The following is a 20,000-nucleotide window of genomic DNA, read 5'->3' as shown; positions in this document are numbered from 1 at the left end:
TATGTATGTATATATATAATATCTATACACACATATATATGTACCGTATATATATGTTACATGTTGGCTTTATGTATGTATGTGTGTGTGTGTGTGTATGAGAGAGAGAGACTTAAAAATGATAACAGACTACATTTTTATGATTCATCACATTGGTATTGTTATTTTAATTTACTGTTATTCCTATTATTTTACTTATTGTTTATTCGTTTCTAATTTATATCCGTTGTTCTTTTAGATTACGTTGAAATTTGAGTTTTGGCCGTACAATAAATACTCATGTTTTCAAATGAATGAATAATCGTGATTTCAAAATCAATCACAATCATCGTGATTAATATTTTTGCCATAATTCTAAGACTCAAGGCTAAGATGTTTTTTTTTTTTTTTTTTAGTTTAGCACATTTAATGTAGTGACTTGAGCATGTTTGATGTACGAAACGTTTCACCCTATGTTTGAATGTGTACGTTTGAGGTTGCAAATGGATTTGTTTGAGTAAAATGTATCTGTATACAGTATGTACATTGTCACAGACTGTAACGTCTCCAAAGATGATTCCTAAAATGAGCTGTTGTTGTTTGCAAAAGCCAACATCGATGCGAGCAATCCGAGCACGATACGATCCATACCTGCAGACCAGACATCGTGTGGAGCAGGTCAGTCATCATCCATACCGGTGATAAATCCACACTCCTTTGTTCTGCTACACGTATGTGTTGATGGGAACTTAAACAGAAAGTGGCAACAATAATAATGATGCTGCATCTGTGAATCCTGTCACAAGTGCATTCCCTCAACAATTTCCAGCAGTAATAACAACAATAACAATAAGGACAATATATACTGTACAATCATGTATACTGTACAATAACAATACGGTATGTTGTGCTACTATAAGCACAATACTGTATCACGTACCATAATTACTAAATACAAATCCTATCTACTGTGTAATAAGTAAAAAAACTATACAGTGTGATAAGTACAATAATGCATCCTGTAGAATAACAAAAATGTATATTGTGCTATGATAAGTACAATAACAATACAGTATATTGTGCTACTATAAGCACAATGTACTGTATCATGTGCCATAGATACTAAATACAATCCTGTTTACTGTACAAGAAGTAAAAACCTATACTGTGCGATAAGTACAATAATATATATTGTGCTATAATAAGTACAACACTGTATCATGTACAATAATAAATACAATCCTGTGTGCTGTACAATAATAATAATAATAAGTATCATACTATATACTTTGTGCCTGCAATTGTTTCTTATGAAATAACGCTGACTTTAAACTGCGTTGAATAACTAAAAAAAGCATCAATGATATGGATTAATTCTTTAACAATAACGCCGAGCAGGGATGTGCTAATTAATGAGTAAATGTATAATTTCCATAACAATATTGGCATACAGTACACAGCATCTTCAACTGTATCGTCAGCCTTTAGCTTTAGCCATCCATCCATCCATCTTCTTCCGCTTCTCCGAGGTCGGGTCGCGGGGGCAGCAGCCTAAGCAGGGAAGCCCAGACTTCCCTCTCCCCAGCCACTTCGTCCAGCTCCTCCCGGGGGATCCCGAGGCGTTCCCAGACCAGCCGGGAGACATAGTCTTCCCAACGTGTCCTGGGTCTTCCCCGTGGCCCCCTACCGGTCGGACGTGCCCTAAACACCTCCCTAGGGAGGCGCTCGGGTGGCATCCTGACCAGATGCCCGAACCACCTCATCTGGCTCCTCTCGATGTGGAGGAGCAGCGGCTTTACTTTGAGCTCCCCCTGGATGACAGAGCTTCTCACCCTATCTCTAAGGGAGAGCCCCGCCACCCGGTGGAGGAAACTCATTTCGGCCGCTTGTACCCGTGATCTTGTCCTTTCGGTCATAACCCAAAGCTCATGACCATAGGTGAGGATGGGAACGTAGATCGACCGGTAAATTGAGAGCTTTGCCTTCCGGCTCAGCTCCTTCTTCACCACAACGGATCGATACAGCGTCCACATTACTGAAGACGCTGCGCCGATCCGCCTGTCGATCTCACGATCCACTCTTCCCTCACTCGTGAACAAGACTCCGAGGTACTTGAACTCCTCCACTTGGGGCAAGATCTCCTCCCCAACCTGGAGATGGCACTCCACCCTTTTCCGGGCGAGAACCATGGACTCGGACTTGGAGGTGCTGATTCTCATCTCAGTCGCTTCACACTCAGCTGCGAACCCATCCAGTGAGAGCTGAAGATCCTGGCCAGATGAAGCCATCAGGACCACATCATCTGCAAAAAGCAGAGACCTAATCCTGCAGCCACCAAACCGGATCCCCTCAACGCCTTGACTGCGCCTAGAAATTCTGTCCATAAAAGTTATGAACAGAATCGGTGACAAAGGGCAGCCTTGGCGGAGTCCAACCCTCACTGGAAACGTGTCCGACTTACTGCCAGCAATGCGAACCAAGCTCTGACACTGAACATACAGGGAGCGGACCGCCACAATCAGACAGTCCGAAACCCCATACTCTCTGAGCACTCCCCACAGGACTTCCCGAGGGACACGCTCGAATGCTTTCTCCAAGTCCACAAAGCACATGTAGACTGGTTGGGCAAACTCCCATGCACCCTCAAGGACCCTGTCAAGAGTATAGAGCTGGTCCACAGTTCCACGACCAGGATGAAAACCACACTGTTCCTCCTCCGAGGTTCGACTATCCGGCGTAGCCTCCTCTCCAGTACACCTGAATAAACCTTACCGGGAAGGCTGAGGAGTGTGATCTCACGATAGTTAGAACACACCCTCCGGTTCCCCTTTTTAAAGAGAGGAACCACGACCCTGGTCTGCCAATCCAGAGGTACCGCCCCCGATGGCCACGCGATGCTGCAGAGTCTTGTCAACCAAGACAGCCCCACAGCATCCAGAGCCTTAAGGAACTCCGGGCGGATCTCATCCACCCCCGGGGCCTTGCCACCGAGGATCTTTTTAACTACCTCAGCAACCTCAGCCCCAGAAATAGGAGAGCCCACCACAGATTCCCCAGGCACTGCTTCCTCATAGGAAGACGTGTTGGTGGGATTGAGGAGGTCTTCGAAGTATTCCCTCCACCGATCCACAACTTCCGCAGTCGAGGTCAGCAGAACACCATCCTCACCATACACGGTGTTGGTAGCTTTATTTGAATATTTTTTATTCACCTGCCATGGCAATAACTGATTACAACAAAGATTGACTGCAGCTGAGATAGGCTCCAACAGCCCCGGCAAACACGATAGGGACAAGCGGTAGAAAATGGATGGACGGATATACAAAAGAAGAACGTGTATTTTATATACATACGCCATTGATATTGACCAAGTGTATTGTTTTGTTCACGCTAATGTAAATATCTTTAAATGGGGTATTATCTGACATAATGTGATGCTGTCTGAGTTGACAAAGTAAAAAAAAAAAGTGACTAAAATGTGACAGTTTGAGGAAAAATATGACTTTCAACACATCTTGTAATAACTGCTTTTGACAGCAGAGGCCGCTGTTGACTTGACTTCCTTGTTTGTGGAACACTCTTGTGTGCATTTACACTCATGTTGTGTTGTGTAGCTGAAGCAGCTGGGTCACAGTGTGGACAAGGTGGAGTTCATCGTGATGGGCGGAACATTCATGGCGCTGTCTGAGGAGTACAGAGACTACTTCATCAGGAACCTTCACGACGCCCTGTCTGGACACGCTTCCAACAACCTAGCAGAGGCTGTCAGGTACTCCTTGGGGCACGCACACACACACACACACACACTTACACACAACTACACGCAACTACATACAGATACACACATCTACATACAGATACACACACACAGATACACATAACCATACATCAGATACACATTCTTACACACTACTACATTCAGATACACACAATTACAACAACACAGGTACACACACAACTACACGCAGATACACACACTTACACACTGCTACATACAGATGCACACAGCTATATACATATACACCCAACTACACACACATACGCACGGCTACATACACTTACAAACAACTACATACAGATACACCTAAATACATACAGCTATATTTGTAAATACATACGAATACATACTCTTACACACATATACAGTACGTACAGATACACACAGCTACATACTCAGTGGCCTAGTGGTTAGAGTGTCTGCCCTGAGATCGGTAGGTCGTGAGTTCAAACCCCGGCAGAGTCATACCAAAGACTATAAAAATAGGAACAATTACCTCCCTGCTTGGCACTCAGCATCAAGGGTTGGAATTGGGGGTTAAATCACCAAAAATTATTCCCTGGCGCGGCCACCGCTGCTGCTCACTACTCCCCTCATTTCGCCACACCTAGTGCGTGTGACAATCATGGGTACTTTAACTTTAATACATCTACATACAGATACACACATCCACACACAGCTACATACAGATTCACACAGCTACATACAGATACACACATCCACACACAGCTACAAAAAGATACACACATCCACACACAGCTACATACAGATTCACACAGCTACATACAGATACACACATCCACACACAGCTACATACAGATACACACATCCACACACAGCTACATACAGATACATACATCCACACACAGCTACATACAGATACATACATCCACACACAGCTACATACAGATACACACATCCACACACAGCTACATACAGATTCACACAGCTACATACAGATACACACATCCACACACAGCTACATACAGATACACACATCCACACACAGCTACATACAGATTCACACAGCTACATACAGATACACACATAGCTACATACAGATACACACATCCACACACAGCTACATACAGATACATACATCCACACACAGCTACATACAGATACATACATCCACACACAGCTACATACAGATACACGCATCCACACACAGCTACACACAGATTCACACAGCTACATACAGATTCACACAGCTATGTACAGATACACACATCCACACACAGCTACATACAGATACATACATCTACACACAGCTACACACAGATTCACACAGCTACATACATCCACACACAGCTACATACAGATTCACACAGCTACGTACAGATACACACATCCACACACAGATACACACATCCACACACAGCTACATACGGATACACTCATCCACACACAGCTACATACAGATACACACATCCACACACATACAGATACACACATCCACACACATACAGATACACACATCCACACACAGCTACATACAGATACACACATCCACACATAGCTACATACAGATACACACATCCACACACAGCTACATACAGACACACGCACCCACACACAGCTACATACAGATACACGCACCCACACACAGCTACACACATCCACACACAACTACATGCAGATACACACATCCACACACGGCTACATACAAATACACACGGCTACATACAGATACACGCATTCACACACAGCTACATACAGATACATACATCCACACACAGCTACATACAGATACACACATCCACACACAGCTACATACAGATAAACACAGCTACATACAGATACACACAACCACACACAGCTACATACAGATCCACACATCCACACACAGCTACATACAGATACACACAGCTACATACAGATACACACAACCACACACAGCTACATACAGATACACACATCCACACACAGCTACATACAGATACACGCATCCACACACAGCTACATACAGATACACGCATCCACACACAGCTATATACAGATACACACAGCTACACACAGATTCACACGGCTACATACAGATACATACATCCACACACAGCAACATACAGATACACACATTCACACAGCTACATACAGATACACACATCCACACACAGCTACATACAGATACACACATCTACACACGGCTACATACAGATACACACATCCACACACGGCTACATACAGATACACACATCCACACACAGATACACACACCGTTACATACAGATACACACATCTACATACAGATACACACACCTACACAACAGCTACATACGTATACACACACCTACACAACAGCTCCATACAGATACACACATCTACACTAGCGTTACCTCTCTTAGGCAGGGCAGTCAAAGTCCTTTTCATTGCAATTATGGTGACAACATGAATGTACAGGCATAATAGCCTTGTTAGACAATTATGGTGACAACATGAATGTACAGGGATTATAGCCCTTGTTAGACAATCATGGTGATGATAATATGGCGGGAAAAAAATCTCGATACATTTTTTTTTATATCATCTGATCTCGATTAATATCAGAATTATTTGTTTGAATGAAAGTGGTTTGTCTTGTGCAGGATTATAGCCAGTATTGTTGCATGCCTACTGTGGACTACTGCAGTGTGTTGTAACAGACTGATGGAGGACATATATGCTAACAACTCAAATGAATGGTCATCAGTGATCAATGATCATCAATGATCAATGGTCATCAATGATCATCAATGATCAATGGTCATCAATGATCAATGATCATCAATGATCGCCCAGCCTTAACTTGGACACAATTCAACGACAAAGGAGAAACTCATTTGTTGACGTGACGTGGTTGCACAATTTACACTAAATAATAGCTTTGTTGTTTACTTCTCTCAAGTCTGATAAGCGCAAAAAGGCGTGTGGGCGTGTGTGTGTGTGTGTGTGTGTATGTGTGTGCCTTGTCCCCACACTGTGAGTATTTTGTCTTGTGTGTGTTGCAGTGAGTAATTGCAATAGAAGCAAGGGGTGCATGTTTGCTCTGCGTGTGTGTGTGTTTATATGATGCGTGTGACACTCGTCTCAGCGTGATGTGTTGATATCAGCCAGATAGTGTGAGATAATCGCTTGAGATAATAGACTTTCTTATTGATTCCTTATTTCACGCTGTGTGATGGTCCTGTTTGGAGCAGCAAGTGCCATCATTGGTGTCAATCATCCATGGATCTCTCGCACAAACACAAGACATGACCTTATAGATCTGTGTGAGTGACGCTAGCGTAGCGCTCAGCATGGTGACAGCGTTCAACTTCCTCCCACATCTTAACTTGTACGCTATTGGATATGCGACGTGTTGGGAGTCACTGCTAGCTTTAGGAGAACGAGCTAAATTCCTGAATAATCAAATCAATGTTTCACTTTGATTGTTGCACATTTGAAGTCAGAAGAAATGTTGCTACTTTTTTCCTCACAATATACGAAACAAATGATACATTATTTATTCATTTGTATTTAATTATACTGTGGAAACTACATTTATGAAGTTAATAGGTTCTAGAACATGGTTGGTAAATGGTCAAATTGGTACAGCGAAGCAAAGTTCCCTATGAGAAAACAATGTGAACAGTAGGGGTGTAACGGTACGTGTATTTGTATTGAACCGTTTCGGTACGGGGGATTCGGTTCGGAGGTGTACCGAACGAGTTTTCACACAGACATATTAAGTAGCGTAACGCACGTTGTGTAAACAATGCACACCGAGGCACAACACACGCATGCTAGCTGCTAACGGGCTAGGATAGACTGACCATACGTCCTCTTTTCACCGGACATGTCCTCTTTTGCGGAGCTGTCAGGGCGGAGTTTCTTAAATGCCTCAAATGTCCGGCATTTTGAGTTAGGGTTGCGTGTATTTTCAATGTACGTTCAGGGTTAAGAAGGGGTTAAAAACAAAACAAATTGTGTGCGCAGCAGCATTGGTGAGGGAGGGGCAGAGACAGAGAGAGAGAGAGAGTTATGATAAACGCGCATGCGTCGCCAGGCTCTGCTTTTTATCCAAAGATTTATCACATTTAATTTTTTATTATCTATAACAGGGGTGTCAAAAGTGTGCCCCGGAGGCCATTTGCGGCCCACAGCTAATGTTTTAAAGGCCCACGGCACATTCTAAAAATACTATTTAAATTAACAAAAACATAACAAAAGTGAAATAAAAAAGCTTAAAGGTTAAATGTAATTTAGAAAAAGTTGCAATGTTGACTAATAAAACAAAGCTGTTTTTTTTCTTTTCTTTCAAACTGTCATTGCTCAAAACATAATATTGAATCAAAATCAATGTTATTATGAATTATTGACCTATCCAAGGTTCCCATTACTTCACATCAAATGTTCTACTAAGAAAAATATTTTTGGTGGAAGATTTTGCAAATTTGGTAAATAAATAACCCCAAAATGTGTATTTTGTTGTTTTCTTACTGACTAACTACTAACCCAATCCAGAAAGAGAAAATTAAGTTCATCTTTAAGTGAGAAAACTGGTATGCTTGAAACAATTACGTTTAGTTACAAAATGAAAACGAAAATGAACCAAACCGTGACCTCTAAACCGAGGTACGTACCGAACTGAAATTTTTGTGTACCGTTACACCCCTAGTGAACAGGAATAATTGGTTCCAGCCTCGACAAAAGTCCATATTTGATTAAAAAATGCACTCTCTCACAAGCGAAAGACCTTCATTATCAAAAATACACAACTTCCTTTTGGTGCTCTGAAAAACGTTAACAACCATGTTGCTAGTATTGCTGGTATTCGGTCACGTGACCTCTTCCCGGAAGTGAAAAGCAGTGGCGGTCAAGCAAACCAAGATGGCGGTTGTACAGCAAGCAGCGTGTGAGCCATCTGAGTACACCCACCCATCCATCCATTTTCTACCGCTTGTCCCTTTTGGGGTTGCGTGGGTGGTGCTGGAGCCTATCTCAGCTGCAATCGGGTGGAAGGCGAGGTACACCCTGGACAAGTCGCCACCTCATCACAGGGCCAACACAGATAGATAGACAACATTCACACTCACATTCACACACTAGGGCCAATTTAATGTTGCCAATCAACCTATCCCCAAGGCTTAAATCTTCCTGCAACAAGCAGATGGGAGCAAAAAAATGCAACTCTGCAATGCAATAGATCTTTATACTTGATCAAAAACAGATTTCTGGAGTGATATCGCGGAGTATACGTTCCGAGACTAATGAAAATATCGTGCTCAGACAAAACATGGAAACACTACAACAACTTTGTTTGTGGCTGGGATAGGAGGAAAGGAGCGCTTGATTTGTCCACCCTGACACACCCACAGCACAGTACTAACCCCACCTAATTGAAGCAGTTTTATTAGCCCTTGTCAGAGCTCTTTTTTAATGCTGTGACTTAAAAATGTGTCATATCGATTGAATATTTACCTTAAAGTACTTTCATCTCTAAATGTTGTCCAGATAAAGTTCGAAAGGTTCTCATGTGGTGTCAGAATTCAGACCTTTTCTGAGCCGAGAGAAAATGTGACGGCACTTAACGGACCCAAACAAAATCGTATTTTCACATTTCATATTGCAGTACAATAAAAACGTGATACAACTTGTACAAAGCGGCCATTTGATCACGATATTACTCATCGTCTGCGGTCCCTCCCGAGGTTTCTCCTTGTTCCCATTGAAGGGAGTTTTTTCTTGCCCTGACGTGGGTTTAGATTGTAGGACTTCGTGGTGGTTTGTGAAGCCCTTTGAATTACTTGTGATGAATTGATACACTTTGATTGATTGAACCAATCAATGCTCTCCATTACTAACATGGCATCATGTTTACTTCTTGTTTCAGCCATCTTCGTAATAATAATAATAATTAAAGCTGCAAGCAGCGATGGACGGGACCGACTTTGAGGACTCATAAAATCCAAACCGGAGCAGTAATTAAAGGGGAACATTATCACAATTTCAGAATTGTTAAAACCATTAACAATCAGTTCCCAGTGGCTTATTATATTTTTCGAAGTTGTTTTCAAAATTTTACCCATCACGCAATATCCCTAAAAAAAGCTTTAAAGTGCCTGATTTTAACCATCGTTATATACACCCGTCCATTTTCCTGTGACGTCACATAGTGAAGCCAACACAAACAAACATGGCGGAAAGAACAGCAATCTATAGTGACATTAGCTCGGATTCAGACTCGGATTTCAGCGGCTTAAGCGATTCAACAGATTACGCATGTATTGAAACGGATGGTTGTAGTGTGGAGGCAGGTAGCGAAAATGAAATTGAAGAAGAAACTGAAGCTATTGAGCCATATCGGTTTGAACCGTATGCAAGCGAAACCGACGAAAACGACACGACAGCCAGCGACACGGGAGAAAGCGAGGACGAATTCGGCGATCGCCTTCTAACCAACGATTGCTATGTGTTTGTTTGGCATTAAAGGAAACTAACAACTATGAACTAGGTTTACAGCATATGAAATACATTTGGCAACAACATGCACTTTGAGAGTGCAGACAGCCCAGTTTTAATCAATTAATATATTCTGTAGACATACCCTCATGTCAGCAGGCCAGGGAAGCTAGGGTCGATATTCTTCTCTTGATCATCTTCGGGACGGTGTGAGCCAAGACATCCAAGGGGTTTAGCTCGCTCGTCTGCGGGAACAAACTGCCGCCATTGCTTGCCGTGCTACCGAGGTCCTTTGTCCCTGAATTGCTCACACACTCCGGCAGATTCAATGGGGGTCTGGCGGCAGATTTCTTTGACTTTATCGTTGGAAATGCATCTGCTTTGAGTGTTGCAGGATATCCACACATTCTTGCCATCTCTGTCGTAGCATAGCTTTCGTCGGTAAAGTGTGCGGAACAAACGTCCAATTTCTTACCACTTTCGCATCTTTGGGCCACTGGTGCAACTTGAATCCGTCCCTGTTCGTGTTGTTACACCCTCCGACAACACACCGACAAGGCATGATGTCTCCAAGGTACGGAAAACAGTCGAAAAAACGGAAAATAACAGAGCTGATTTGACTCAGTGTTTGAGAAAATGGCGGATTGCTTCCCGATGTGACGTCACATTGTGACGTCATCGCTCCGAGAGCGAATATTAGAAAGCCGTTTATTTCGCCAAAATTCACCCATTTAGAGTTTGGAAATCGGTTAAAAAAATATATGGTCTTTTTTCTGCAACATCAAGGTATATATTGACGCTTACATAGGTCTGGTGATAATATTCCCCTTTAAAACTCATCAACTTTTAATCAGAAGGGTTCAATCTCTCTCCTGTGCTAATTTGAAGCCGACACGACAAACACGCTCAGAAGAGATAATGCTTGAAAAAAGGTGACTGTTTTTACACAACTTTTGTTTTGAAGGGGGAATTGCAAACTTCCTGTTGATTTTTGCTGGGGGTTGTCAGTGTATGAAATATAGGTCTAAGTGAGACCTACAGAGAGGTTTTTGTTTCATGTCTCTACGACATTCCTACTGGGAGTTGCAGGCAGTTTTGTCTGTTTTTGAGTTTTGGGGTTTGGTTTTTTGATTAGATCGCAGTTTTCGCCAGTCCTGATGTGTGCGTCCAATTTGGTGAGTTTTGAAGCATGTTAAGGGGGTCAAATTACAGCTCAAAGAGGCGGCGGTATAATAAAAAAACGCTAGAAATACAATAGGGTCCTCTGTCCCAAAGGGACTCGGTCCCTAATAATAATGCAGAGGTTTTGAATGAGGTGCTGGTGGTCATGTGACCAGAAAGTCTTGCCTTGTTGTTGACGTCATGAGTGTGGGAATAACGCCAGGGTCTTGGAGCTTCCAGAAGTTTTGTCCGAGTAAAACTCCATGAAACCTTTACGTATCTTTGTATTTGCACGATTGAATGTAATAACACTCGTTATTTCTCTTAAGAATATTTTCTACGACGCTCCCAAACGACAGCGACTGTAAAGAGCAGGGCTATTAAAGCAAATCAATGTAGTGAGAAATGATCATTATTTCTTGGCGCGGTGCTATAAAGAGCACCTTTACAGTACATATACTCTTAAAGAGACGTGGTCAATGGAGTGGCATTAAAGGATTTACTTTGACCAAGTCTGTCTTCTGTTTTATTAATCTGCCTATCATTCACAGTCCTTGTGGAAGACAAGAACACACATTTTTTTCTTTTTATATGCTTTCTAACTCGTAAAATATGGCGAGTAAGAGGTGGCTAACGATGCAGCTAATCGGAATGCACTATTGCGCCCATAAAACCCTCTAAAAAATACTGCATTTGCATTTCGTGACAGGAATATTAACAAGTAATAGCGATATTGTTATTACAAGCGCTAACACAGAGGAACTACTTTTAGCGGCACATTGATCACAGAGAGCTAACAAGCTTATGCTGCTATATTGACATATTGAGCTGCTGCATCGCCTCTGAGTTGGTGAAAGTTAATTCTAGATGACAAGGTTGTGGACATAAACCCACAAGTTGGTCAACTTTGACATCCAACTTAGACCCGGAGATGGCCTGAAAGACACGAAAAAACGCTCTTTTGTTGCACTCTTTTGAACCCTGTGTGAGGATGATGGTGAATTGTTGATGTAAAGGGGAATATATAAACATGCCATCAGTCTTTATCCCAGTGAGAGCAGACATTGTGCAGTAAGTGATTGTTTTATTATGTTTGTATATCTTGTTTAGCACTTACTGCTACATGATGCTTAGTGTTTGTTGTTGAGGAAAAAGTGAACGCTGTGATGTGTCTTAAGAAATCAGTAAGCCGCCTTATGCTTAAAATGATCAAAATATGTAAACATTACATGTTATTATGAATGTTACTACATTAAGCATGTATATAAATCCTTGATAAAGGTTTTTTTTGAGTGCTTTATAGGCAGAATAGAGCGATTCCCATTGGCTCCCTTGTTAGCTGACTTTTGCTAACTTTCACTTTACGCATTAGAATTAGAGATGTCCGATAATATTGGACTGCCGATGTTATCGGCCGATAAATGCTTTAAAATGTGATATCGGAAATTATCTGTATCGGTTTCAAAAAGTACAATTTATGACTTTTTAAAACACCGCTGTATGGAGTGGTACACGGACGTAGGGAGAAGTACAGAGCGCCAATAAACCTTAAAGGCACTGCCTTTGCGTGCCGGCCCAATCACATAATATCTACGGCAGTGAATGCAAAGCATACTTGGTCAACAGCTATACAGGTCACACGGAGGGTGGCTGTATAAACAACTTTAACACTGTTACAAATATGCGCCACACTGTGAACCCACACCAAACAAGAATGACAAACACATTTCGGGAGAACATCCGCACCGTAACACAACAGAACAAATACCCAGAATCCCTTGCAGCACTAACTCTTCCGGGACACTACAATATACACCCCCCGCTATCCCTGCCCACCTCAACTTCCTCATGATCTCTCAGGGAGAGCATGTCCCAAATTCCAAGCTGCTGTTTTGAGGCAAAATAATGCACTTTGTGACTTCAATAATAAATATGGCAGTGCCATGTTGGCATTTTTTTCCATAACTTGAGTTGATTTATTTTGGAAAACCTTGTTACATTGTTTAATGCATCACAACAAAATTAGGCATAATAATGTGTTAATTCCACGACTGTATATATCAGTATCGGTTGATATCGGAATCGGTAATTAAGAGTTGGACAATATCGGATATGGGCATAAAAGCCATTATCTCTAATTAGAATGCATCAAAAAATAGTTTTTGTCTTACGTAACGATTGTGAATGATAGGCAAAAGTGCAGTTCCCTATTAAGACTCCGACTAATTGAAGACATCATTTTTGTAAAGCCAATAGTCATTAAAAAGTCATTGCACATGATTTGCTTCTTCAGGTCCCTAATGTGGGGATGATGTTAATAGATCAATGAGCCATGTAGATGATGCCAGTCATTTCCTGGAACATTTGCAGGTACTCTGAGCGCAGCAACACCAAGTGTGTGGGCATCACCATTGAGACGCGACCTGACTACTGCCTGAAGAGACACCTGAGCGACATGCTGGCCTACGGCTGCACCAGGCTGGAGATCGGCGTGCAGAGTGTGTATGAAGACGTGGCCAGAGACACCAACAGGTCAGGCTAAGCTACATTAGCTACATTTCCTAGTTGCCGGGTGGTAGCTTAGCTACTTTTTTGACAAGTAGTGATTCCTTTAGCTTGGCTACTTTTTGAGCCATGTAGCTAAAATCAAAGCTACAAAGAGAGAAAATGTACTGTGAATCCAGGCCAAATAAAATGCGTAGAAAACACAATGACCTGGATGAATGAGAACACCCATACATACGGAGAACATCCATGATGATTGGTAGGTGTTCGTATGATGAGTCACAATTGGCTAAGGTTAGGGAGAAACATTACGGACTGGCCAATCGGAGGCAAGATAGGGCGGGTCATCGAACCAGGAAGCAAAATCATAACAGACACTCATGTCACATGACGACGAGGGAGCCCGAGACAGAGGGACGCTTCAAGCTGACCACTCCAAAAAATAGAAACATACCGTATTGTGTTCGCTTTTATCAAATACATTTCCCCAAAAAATGCGACTTATGTTTTTTCCTTCTTTATTATGCATTTTCGGCCGGTGCGACTTATACTTATAAAAATACGGTATACATGTGGGGCCATAGATAGGAATGTTGTTAAATGTAGCTTTGATGTTGCAAGCTACTTTTGTGATTTGAACTTAATGAAAAAGACGGAAGCTCCTTGTTTTTCAGCAATTGAACATGCAAAAATTAGCCAAAAAGCACCATTTAAAGATGTTTTAGTGTTTAAAGAATTGAAAAATGATCAACAGAGTTGACATAAATACATACCCCATTCATCCAAACGAATCACTATGTCTGTTTCAGTCACTATGTTATTTAGTCACTACAGTAATTACAACTTGTGTTTAAATCCACAGGAACCACATGGGTGAGCTGACTCTATACAGTATTTACAACCGTACTAGTGTTCACTTCACAGCCACAGATGGTTCATCTAGTTATTGACACATTACTTTGGCATTTTTGCTTTGAAGGCTCTGACATGGGCCTTCCTGGCAAATTTCTGAGCAGCTTGCAATTTTCTTTTTGTTTCTGCTTTAGTGGATTCTGCTTTGGACTTTATAGCCAATATATGTCACTTCGACTCCCTCTCCACTTCTAACTGCTCCAAATGCAAAACTCTTAAAAAGTACAAACAATGTATATTCTATTAGCTAACTTCCTTTATCTGAATAGCCATTTGATTCATAGCATGAAATAACAAATATCTTGCAGTCATGTTGTTTGTTTCAAAATGATTAAACTATTCAATGTCAAAACATAAACAGTAGAAATAATGAACCAAATGTCAGCTACTGTCTTGTTCTAAAACCCCAATGAAAATGAAATGTAGCATTTAGACTATTGTAGCAAAAGTCATCACATGTCTGCCACAATCAGTGTGTTTTTAAATGTGTATTCCACGTCTAATCTTAACCAATCGTGACTCATCATAGTAAACCAACCAACCAATCACCATTGATGTTTACCGTATATTTTGTCCCCTGCCCGTGGAGTTGATTTGCTACGTAGTTTCGACTTCTAAGTTAATAATTTTTAATGGAAAACCGTAGTTTTTAACCACTGGATTATCAAAACTGTACTCATTACGGGGCAACCCGTAGTTGTTGGCAGGTATGGCAAGATCAAGATTTTAACACACATTGTAGGTCGGAAAAAACGAAGAAAATCTGAAAATATTTTTTTATATTTTTACAGAGATAAAAAAGATGGATTTCTGACTATAGACGGAAAAATCACATGCCTGTACAATTCCCCGGGAATGACTTTCTCTGTAGCTTAGCTACATTTAATGGAGAGTAACTTGTAGCTTAGTTAAATTTAATGGAGAGTAACTTGTAGCTTAGCTACATTTAATGGAGAGTAACTTGTCGTTTAGCTACATTTAATGGAGAGTAACTTGTTGCTTAGCTCCATTTAATGGAGAGTAACTTGTAGCTTAGCTACATTTAATGGAGGGTAACTTGTAGTTTAGCTACATTTAATGGAGAGTAACTTGTAGCTTAGCTACATTTAATGGAGAGTAACTTGTCGTTTAGCTACATTTAATGGAGAGTAACTTGTTGCTTAGCTACATTTAATGGAGAGTAACTTGTAGCTTAGCTACATTTAATGGAGAGTAACTTGTAGCTTAGCTACATTTAATGGAGAGTAACTTGTAGCTTGTTACATTTAATGGAGAGTAACTTGTAGCTTAGCTACATTTAATGGAGAGTAATTTGTAGCTTAGCTACATTTAATGGAGAGTAACTTGTAGCTCAGCTCCATTTAATGGAGAGTAACTTGTAGCTTAGCTCCATTTAATGGAGAGTAACTTGTAGCTCAGCTCCATTTAATGGAGAGTAACTTGTAGCTTAGCTACATTTAATGGAGAGTAACTTGTAGCTTAGCTACATTTAATGGAGAGTAACTTGTAGCTTAGCTACATTTAATGGAGAGTAACTCGTAGCTTAGCTACATTTAATGGAGAGTAACTCGTAGCTTAGCTACATTTAATGGAGAGTAACTTGTAGCTTGTTACATTTAATGGAGAGTAATTTGTAGCTTCGTTACATTTAATGGCGAGTAACTTGTAGCTTAGCTATAATTGAAGGAGAGTAACTTGTAGCTTAGCTACATTTAAAGGAGAGTAACTTGTAGCTTACCTACATTTAATGGAGAGTAACTTGTAGCTTGTTACATTTAATGGAGAGTAACTTGTAGCTTAGCTACATTTAATGGAGAGTAACTTGTAGCTTAGCTACATTTAATGGAGCGTAACTTGTAGCTTAGTTACATTTAATGGAGAGTAACTTGTAGCTTAGCTACATTTAATGCAGAATCACAATGAGCTTAGTTACATTTAATGCAGAATCACAATGAGCTTAGTTACATTTGATGGAGAGTAACTTGTAGCTTAGTTACATTTAATGGAGAGTAACTTGTAGCCAAGCTACATTTAATAGAGAGTAACTCGTAGCCTTGTTACATTTAATGTAGAGTAACTCGTAGCTTAGCTACATTTAATGGAGAGTAACTCGTAGCTTAGCTACATTTAATGGAGAGTAACTCGTAGCTTAGCTACATTTAATGCAGAATCACAAGTACCTTAGTTACATTTAATGGAGAGTAACTAGTAGCTTAGCTACATTTAATGGAGAGTAATATATAGCTTAGCTACATTTATTGGAGAGTAACTCGTAGCTTAGCTACATTTAATGCAGAGTAACTTGTAGCTTAGCTACATTTAATGCAGAATAACTTGTAGCTAAGCTACATTTAATGGAGAATAACTTGTAGCTTGTTACATTTAATGGAGAGTAACTTGTAGCTTAGTTACATTTAATGGAGAGTAACTTGTAGCTTAGCTACATTTAATTGAGCATAACTTTTACGTTAGTTACATTTAATGGAGAGTAACTTGTAGCTTAGTTACATTTAATGGAGAGTAACTTGTAGCTTAGTTTACTAATTTTTTTAAGTAACTAGCCCATCACTGTCATTAAGCAGGCAGTCACACACCAGCTGCTTCTTGCTAACACTGGTGGTGCGGTAATAGTGGTGGTGCGCTAACACTGGTGGTGTGTTCCTGCAGAGGCCACACGGTGCGAGCCGTCTGCGAGTCCTTCCACCTGGCAAAGGACGCCGGCTTCAAAGTGGTGGCCCACATGATGCCCGACCTGCCCAACGTGGGCATCGAGAGAGATGTGGAGCAGTTTATTGTAAGTTGTTTTTTTTGTCTTCCTGCCTTAGGACACTTCTTCTCAAGTAGTCACAACCTGCTTTATCAGTATCATGCTTGAAACGCCGTGCACTACAAACCCAGCTCATTGTTGACATTAATCAATACAAAACAGCACCAATTGTTTTTAAACATTTGTGCTGCTGAATCATTTGAATGTTTTATTTTTTATTGAATTTATTTCAATTTATTTTTCAGTATAACGTAGTTCAGAAAAAAGTATGTTTTAAATAAGGATTTTTCTTTATTTAAGCCTTTTCTTTTACAGGCTTAAAGTTGAGTAGTGTTTTAATCGTACTTCCTCTTTGTTTTTATACATATAATATCACTTAATTAAACTGAATTAAATAGTGTTTTAATCTTACTTCCTCTTTGTTTCATACATAATATTTCAATTAAACTTAATTATATAAAGTAGTGTTTTAATCTTACTTCTTTGTTTTATACATAATATAATATCACTTAATTAAACTGAATTAAATAGTGTTTTAATCTTACTTCCTCTTTGTTTCATACATATTTCAATTAAACTTAATTATATAAAGTAGTGTTTTAATCTTACTTCTTTGTTTTATACATAATATAATATCACTTAATTAAATAGTGTTTTAATCTTACTTCTTTGTTTTATACATAATATATCACTTAATAAAACTTAATTAAAATAAAGTAGTGTTTTAATCTTACTTCCTCTTATACGTAATATATCACTTAATTAAATTGAATTAGTGTTTTAATCTTACTTCCTCTTTGTTTTATACATAATATATAATCACTTAATTAAACTGAGTTAGTGTTTTAATCTTACTTCCTCTTATACATAATATAATATCACTTAATTAAATAGTGTTTTAATCTTACTTCTTTGTTTTATACATAATATATCACTTAATAAAACTTAATTAAAATAAAGTAGTGTTTTAATCTTACTTCCTCTTATACATAATATATCACTTAATTAAATTGAATTAAATAGTGTTTTAATCTTACTTCCTCTTTGTTTTATACATAATATATAATCACTTAATTAAACTGAGTTATAGTGTTTTAATATCACTTCCTCTTTATTTTATACATAATATAATATTCCATAATTATATAAAGTAGTGTTTTGATCTTACTTCCTCTTATACATAATATAATATCACTTAATTAAACAAAATTAAATAAAGTAGTGTTTTAATCTTACGTGCTCTTATATATAAAATAATATCACTTAATTAAACTAAATTAAATAAAGTAGTGTTTAAATTTTACTTCCTCTTATATATAATATATCACTTAATTAAACTAAATTAAATAAAGTAGTCTTTTAATCTTACTTCCTCTTATATATAATATATCACTTAATTAAACTAAATTAAATAAAGTAGTCTTTTAATCTTACTTCCTCTTATACGTAATATATCACTTAATTAAATTGAATTAAATAGTGTTTTAATCTTACTTCCTCTTTGTTTTATACATAATATATAATCACTTAATTAAACTGAGTTATAGTGTTTTAATATCACTTCCTCTTTGTTTTATACATAAAATAATATTCCTTAATTATATAAAGTAGTGTTTTGATCTTACTTCCTCTTATACATAATATAATATCATTTAATTAAACTAAACTAAATAAAGTAGTGTTTTAATCTTACGTGCTCTTATATATAATATAATATCACTTAATTAAACTAAATTAAATAAAGTAGTGTTTAAATCTTACTTCCTCTTATATATAATATATCACTTAATTAAACTAAATTAAATAAAGTAGTCTTTTAATCTTACTTCCTCTTATACATAATATAATATCACTTAATTAAACTAAATTAAATAAAGTAGTGTTTTAATCTTACTTCCTCTTGTATATAATATATCACTTAAACTAAATTAAATAAAGTAGTGTTTTAATCTTCCTCTTATACATAATATAATATCACTTAATTAAACTAAATTAAATAAAGTAGTGTTTTAATCTTACTTCCTCTTATACATAATATAATATCACTTAATTAAACTAAATTAAATAAAGTAGTGTTTTAATATTACCTTCTTTGTTTTATACATAATATAATATCACTTAATTAAATAGTGTTTTAATCTTACTTCCTCTTTGTTTTATACATATTATAATATCACTTAATTAAACTTAAATAGTGTTTTGATCGTACTTCCTCTTTGTTTTATACATAATATCCCTTGTAATTAAGTCCAGTGAGGTGAGTCATGTGACCAAGGGCTGCAAAGCATGTCTTGCTAGCGTTCTGCTTCATGCGTACGTCTGATGGATGATGTTTATGTTTGCTAATTAGCCTTTGGCTGTCGCTGCTAACATTCCAACATGATCTGCGCAGCACTGGAACTTCAATCATTCATCTCATTTACATATCGAAAGGTCACAAACATTCATACGCCATACAAACTTTTATCACCACGCAGA

General features: G+C 38.8%; 1 protein-coding gene across 1 annotated transcript in view; it reads left to right on the top strand.

Annotated features, from left to right (window-relative positions):
- The window catches only part of elp3 (elongator acetyltransferase complex subunit 3), a 39,298-nt gene that overhangs the window by 4,916 nt on the left and 14,382 nt on the right, over nt 1-20,000 (top strand). Inside the window, exons 6-9 of the mRNA XM_061987417.2 lie at nt 589-657; nt 3,594-3,748; nt 13,709-13,870; nt 17,423-17,549. Coding sequence (XP_061843401.2) covers nt 589-657; nt 3,594-3,748; nt 13,709-13,870; nt 17,423-17,549 — 513 coding nt within the window. The remainder of the gene's footprint in view (nt 1-588; nt 658-3,593; nt 3,749-13,708; nt 13,871-17,422; nt 17,550-20,000) is intronic.

Source organism: Nerophis lumbriciformis, linkage group LG26, assembly GCF_033978685.3.
Source record: "Nerophis lumbriciformis linkage group LG26, RoL_Nlum_v2.1, whole genome shotgun sequence".
Lineage (NCBI taxonomy): Eukaryota > Metazoa > Chordata > Actinopteri > Syngnathiformes > Syngnathidae > Nerophis > Nerophis lumbriciformis.
This window is presented reverse-complemented; position numbering and strand designations above follow the sequence as displayed.